We start from the raw sequence: 6,461 nt of genomic DNA on the forward strand, positions 1-6,461 counted from the left end.
GACGAATGTGCCGTAGGATTTTGACGAATGTGCCGTAGGAATGGCGCGGTTATGTTTTCTGTATTTGAGTGCGCATGCACACGACGACTATTAGTACTGAGCTGTATAATTGTATTCACTCTCGCGGTTCTATCTATTTTCCCTTCATTTCTGGTGAGACTCATCAGCATCAACGCATATCCCACTGTACAGCTTATACTTGCCCTGGTTGCTTGCTTAGTATGCTAATACGTGCTTGTTATCTTCCCTACTGTACAGCTTACAATTGCCCTGGTTGCTTGCTTCGTATACTAGTACTGGCTTGTTATCTTCCACTAATGTTATTGTATACCGGATTTCACTTCTTCATTTATAGTACTGGTGGTAGACACAGGTCTCAATGCCTACTCCAATGCTTTGGTGTTCATGGTATATCCGTTGGTATTCCATGTGATGGCTTTCGCGGCGTCCATCTATTCGTCACATATGTACAGCTGGAAGGATCTCAATCCGCTGAGGAAAGGGTAAACTCTTATAGGATTGATATAAAAGACCAATAAAATAATAGGCATTGACGTATAGTATTAGATATGAAACACATGTTAGTTGGATCACAATAATGTGATACTGATCGTGTGTACCTAGCACATCCTCGCCACATTTGCACAACAGATCTGATTTGCCCCTCTATGGTTGATAGCGAAGTTGCGTTTTTAAAATATAGCATGCAGGCCCTAACATTTTTCATATGCATCATTATGCTTATTAAAATTGAAAAATCATCTGAGCCGGCATGATACCGGTTGTTGCACTTGTATTTAGTGGTCACATTGTCTAGTTTCAATGGTTTTGAGCCGCTATGATACCGTTAGTTGTAGTTTTATTTAGTGGTCACATTGTCTAAGATCCATGGTTTTGAGCCGATATGATTCCGTTGTACATATATAATAATGGTCACATTGTCTAGGTTTAATGGTTTTGAGCCGCTATGATAACGTTAGTTGTAGTTTTACTTAGTGGTCACATTGTCTAGGCTCAATGCTTTTGAGCCGCTACGATACCGTTGTACCTATATATGGTAATGGTCACATTGTCTAGGTTTAATAGTTTTGAGCCGCTATGATAACGTTGTACTTATATTTACTGGTCACATTGTCTAGGTTTAATGGTTTTGAGCCGCTATGATACCGTTAGTTGTAGTTTTATTAGCGGCCGCATTGTCTATGTTCAATGGTTCTGAGCCGCTATCATAACGTTTGTTGTACTTCAATGGCCACACTGTCTAGGTTTAATGGTTTTGAGCCGGGATGATACCATTTGACATACTTTATTTGCCACGTTGTTTTGCATGCTTAAAAATAAGCAGCCATAAAAACTCTGTACGATATCAGCTAAACCCGTCTATGTTCGACCTAATTAATCATTTTCATTAGCATTCGGAATTAATAGCAAGTGCGAAACTACCTTTCTTTTTAAAAACGTTCAATACGCACTCCTGATATACGCGAATTGAACTCAGCTGCGCAGATAGAAAGTTAACAGATATATTTACCCAACTACTGATTTGCTGTGCTAATAGAATAACAAATTAATAATTAATTAGACCTGTAAAGGGTGTATTGTTTTGCTTGAGTTATGTAAATACTACTCAGACTTGCCCTGAAATCTGGGGTTTTTTAACAGGGTCTATAGTCGATGCGGGTAGCAGTTAGCTTATCGCTCCCATCAGGCCAATGAGAAGGCTCTACGGGTAGGAGAAATTTGATTGGCCAAGAGTCAACTCGCGAAATAAAGTTGGGAAATCATTATTTCAATTATTTGCGATATTTTATTGTCAATGACAGAATATGTTTTTTTTAATTAATATTTCCAAGGAACAAGAAAGGACCCAATATGGAGATATATATTGCGACTCATCTGGAATAAAAAATATGTCGGTAATCCACTGTCAAGCAAGCAGTGCTTTAGTTAAAAACAACAATGCTATGTGGAATTACAAAATTTATGTAGGCGCACAAAAAAATATCTTTTGGCTTCTTCCTCTTGTACTTCGAAATTTGAATGCTCAGTCGTCCCTACAATATATTACACAGTCACGGCAGATAAGGCCTCATTTATAGGTTGTAGCTTATCTTACACGTTGCCTTCGACAACGTACATAAGCCGCACCTCTCTGTATGCACGACTAGACGTGTATCTACAGATAGGTAGTGTAAGCACCCTGTAACTAAAACTTTGCCCGGGTGGTCGCGATCGGTGAGGGATCCTGATCACGGACCGCTTCGGCGTTGTACCGATAGGTCATCCCAGGTATTAAACACCTATCGCGAATATAACAAAATGAGCGAGATCCATTCCTTGCCAGTACTGGTAACTAACTTTTCCGGCAGTAACTCGCCTAAGAGTCTGAGTGGTCTTGAAGGCATAGGAGGTAGCGTTGATTCACGCTCCCTGGCCAATTCACCCCACGATTCACGCACATTAGCAGATACAAACCCGAACACGAATAGAGAAATAAATTCAAATTCGTACAGTAATCTGAAGAGCAATGTAAAGTCGCCTTCGCTTCCAGTGGAAGGCGATGAGGAGATTGTGAACTTCGGCATTGAGACACTCAACCAGTTATTCAATAGTAGTAGCTCTCGGAGCATTGAAAGTCACCACACATCGCATGAATCACGCATGCTGATGTTAGATAGTATGCAAAAAATGTGTGAAGAGAACGATATAGGTGATACGGTGGCAAGTACTACTCAGACTCAATCACCTAAAGTGGATCATAAGAATTTCTTAGGTGTCACCCCTCGTGCACCCAAAGTCAAGCCGTCAAGTACTTTTCCTATGACCAAAACGGACGAGAACACCGCGACTATCACACCTAATGGAAACAACGATCTCGTATACGATGAGAAAGATGACATAGACAATTGTAGTCAGAGGCTGAGTGCGCTCATGGTAGGTAATGCTTTGTACGACTTTGAGCTGCCTGAGGGTCCAGAGAGCGGTACCACCGCCGAAGGGACACTTATAATCAGTGTTAATAGTACAGGCTGGTCGCCATCTAACCCCAGCAAGAATGTATTGACTACCCAAGGATCCACAATGTCATTCACCAAGAGCTTCCACTCAGCCCACCCCACCAACGATACTAAGCACGGCACCACAGGTTACGCAAGTGACAGCAGAGACACACAGCCTAGTAAGTCAGATAGGGAACTTGATTTACAGAATCTACCCAGTATGCCAGGCTTCAACTTTCAGCATAGATCCTCAAGTTTTAGTGGTATATTGGATTCGTCAGTAGAAAGTCTTAATATGGGCCTGAACATGAATCTGAGGGGTTCGGGTGCCGACTTGCCGGAGAGTTTGGGCAGTTTGGCTAGCATTCGTGAACTCGAGAGTATGTCTGAGACTAACCTATACCAAACCTCGACGCCTACATGGGGAACAAAGGAGCGCAACCCGAGTGATAACAATGGGGCAGACAGTGTGAAAAGTACGACACAGAGTGACAACTACACAGCAATGATTGCGGATGAGAAGGCAAAGCAACAGCGGAGAGTGCTACTAGCACATAGACAGAGAGAAGAACTGCGTGCGATAAAAGCCGCCGAGAATAACAATGATAGCACTAGCAATAGCAAGAAGAAGAAGAAGCACAAGAACAAGAATAAGATAAAACAAGAGGCGATTCCAGGTAATGGATTGGATATGTACCAGGATGGCCCGGGTGCAGAAAGTACTACCCACTCGTCCAACAACGGAGATATCTCGGCTATCACTTCAATGGGATCACTACCTGAACAATTGCTGGCACTACAAACGAAAATTTTGGAGCAAAGTTCGAGTAGAAAAGCGGGTAGAATGCTCAATGCGAACTACTCTACCCCACCCGCAGACAAGCCGATGTACACTCGGTCTCAAAGCGAACCTCAGCAACAGCATCACGGCCTATACTCGCAGTCCCAGCCCGCACTGTCCTCGTTGACCGAGGAAAGGGCCAATTCGCACCCGCAATTGGGGGCTAATACAAACATGGGACAACGCAAGCGCGGGAACACAGATGACCTCCGGGGCAGCGTGACTAAGGTACACAGAGGTTTCAGTCAGAGTGAGACGGGTGATGTCGGTGAGGCTTTCAGTAGTAGTAGCGGTGGTACTGTGAACAATACCACAGCCATGGGGAGTTTGGGCGATGACTCTGCGCATGGGCTGCTGATGGGAGCTCATTCAGAATATACACAACAGCCTACAAGCCGCACACAACTACAGCAGGCATTGTACAATCGTCAGCGTCAGCTACAGCAGCTGCAAAGGAACTCACAGATGGACGACAACGACCCTTCCAACATGTTCCTCTCCAGTAAAACAGTGGAGGCCGCACACACTGCTGTGGTTAATGGATCAAGCTCTGTGCTTGCACGCTCAAGTACTTCCGGTGCCTATGTGCCTACGTTTCAATACGGGTATTCGGATGGTAACATACATTCGCCTAACTATAGCCCGGCGTTGAGTGCTCGTAGTCCTGCGTTGAGTGCGCATAGTCCGGCCCTAAGTGCGAGACAGGGCGAAGAGGAGACCAACCCAGATATTGGACACACGTGGCAGCAGATGAACCAGATTCAGGAAGAGCAATTGAAGCAGCTCACACGAGCACACCAGAAACAACGCAAGCTGGTGGCACAACAACTGCTCAAGCAACACTATGAGACACAGCAGAGTAGTATGCTACAGCAGGCAAGCCAGATACAGATGCAAAACCAGCACGCAAAAGAACTGCGGCAGCTACAGGAGCTTCAACGACAACAGCACGACCTACAGCTACATGTGCAAGACCAAGAGCATCAGTCGTACAGTCGCAGTGGAAGCATTGTAAGTCAAAGGCAGAGTACTGACCAGGACCACGGCCATATACAGTACAATGAGACACTGCCGATGTCCAGTTGTGAGTCTATAGGTAACAATGAGAAGAAGTTCGATGCAGCAGAGTACTTGGCTTCCCAGCAGCACAGGCTCAGAGAGAGTCAGACAGGTGGCGCACAGGACAGTGCTGGTAGTAATAGCACAAGCATGCACACTCGACAGCCTTCTATCAGCGAAGCCCACTCGCCCCCCGCACAAGTCATCTCTTCGCCTAAGACACGCAGAAGGGAGGAGACTGCAACGGATGTGGCAGAAAAGGGAAAGAAGGTTGCTATGGACGACGAACCTGCCAATCGTACAGTTATAACGTCCTCGTATCCGAACGCGGAAAGCACTGTGGTGAAGTTCTCGGATGTGTACGAGTGGCTGCATATTCACTTTGAGGAGTGCGAGCGTTCATTTACCGTGCCCCGTACGGACCTATACCACATGTACTGCGACCACTGTAGTCAGAAGGATGTACAGCCGGCATACCAACCCACCGTGGGGAAGGTGATACGTATCGCGTTCCCCGATGTGACTATCAGACGCCTGGGCAATCGCAAGAACTCCAAGTACCACTACTGTGGGATCAAGCTGAAGCCAGAGTTTCAACCGTACTACGAGACACTTGTACTGGATATACGCAACAGTCAACGGGCCATGAAGGCAGCCCAAGCACGTGAACAGCAACAGATGGGATACGAGCAGCAGCAGCAGCAGCGTATGCAGAGGGTTTTAATTGCAGAGCCGTATTCGGCACAGGGACATACATCCACCGTGCAGGGAGAGGGTGGTCTAAGAGAGTTCAATTCGTATGCGTACGCTAATGCGAAAGCGGATGCGGATGTCATTGACCAGGAAGGGCTCCAGTACAGTACAGCGGGAGATGAATGAAGTTAAAAGCGCTGGGCCTTTATAGACTATGATACAGTAACAACATATAAGCTAAACAATAAACTCCGACTTATGGTTTTTTTTATTGATCGTACGTACGAGTGATGATTGAGCCTCACACATCGCGTCGTGAGGTATTTCGAAGTGTTCGATCGTGTTGTAATTGGGTTTGGATGGCTCGTCTGGTATGTCTCAATAACCAGCACTATTCAATGATCATACGGAAAGAAACTGTAAGATACCCCAAACTAAAGTAGAGCCAGCACATTATGTTAAACGCGTTTATGTAGAAGATATGCACAAATGCGTCCCAATTAGCCGCTTTAAATTCAAGTAAGAGCTCAATCATGATGTCTGTACATTACAATGCAACGAATAGGGTTCACATAAACCTATAATGTTATACTTCATGGTCCTGCAATCAATCAGACTCTCTTTCTCTCTCTCTCTCTAGATCTATTGTAGTATACTCTCTAGTAGACTCGCGTCTAGAGACTAGATTCTGTACACACACACACACACGAACACACACGCACACAAACACAGACACAGACACACAGACACATATATACACACACACTACACACGTGTACACACACACACACACACACACCCACAGACGGACAGACAGACAGACAGACACAACACACACACACACACACACACATATATATATATATGCA

At 45.1% G+C, this 6,461-nt stretch overlaps 1 protein-coding gene across 1 annotated transcript; it reads left to right on the forward strand.

Moving 5' to 3' along the window:
* Positions 1–2,319: 2,319 nt before the first annotated feature.
* On the forward strand, positions 2,320–5,778 carry SARC_08664 (hypothetical protein; the record flags this gene model as incomplete). Its single annotated transcript, XM_014297346.1, has 1 exon — positions 2,320–5,778. The coding sequence occupies one exon, from the start codon at positions 2,320–2,322 to the stop codon at positions 5,776–5,778; it is 3,459 nt and encodes a 1,152-aa protein (XP_014152821.1).
* Between the last annotated feature and the right edge of the window lie 683 nt (positions 5,779–6,461).

The sequence above is a fragment of the Sphaeroforma arctica genome (genome assembly GCF_001186125.1).
Source record: "Sphaeroforma arctica JP610 unplaced genomic scaffold supercont1.800, whole genome shotgun sequence".
Classification (NCBI taxonomy): domain Eukaryota; class Ichthyosporea; order Ichthyophonida; genus Sphaeroforma; species Sphaeroforma arctica.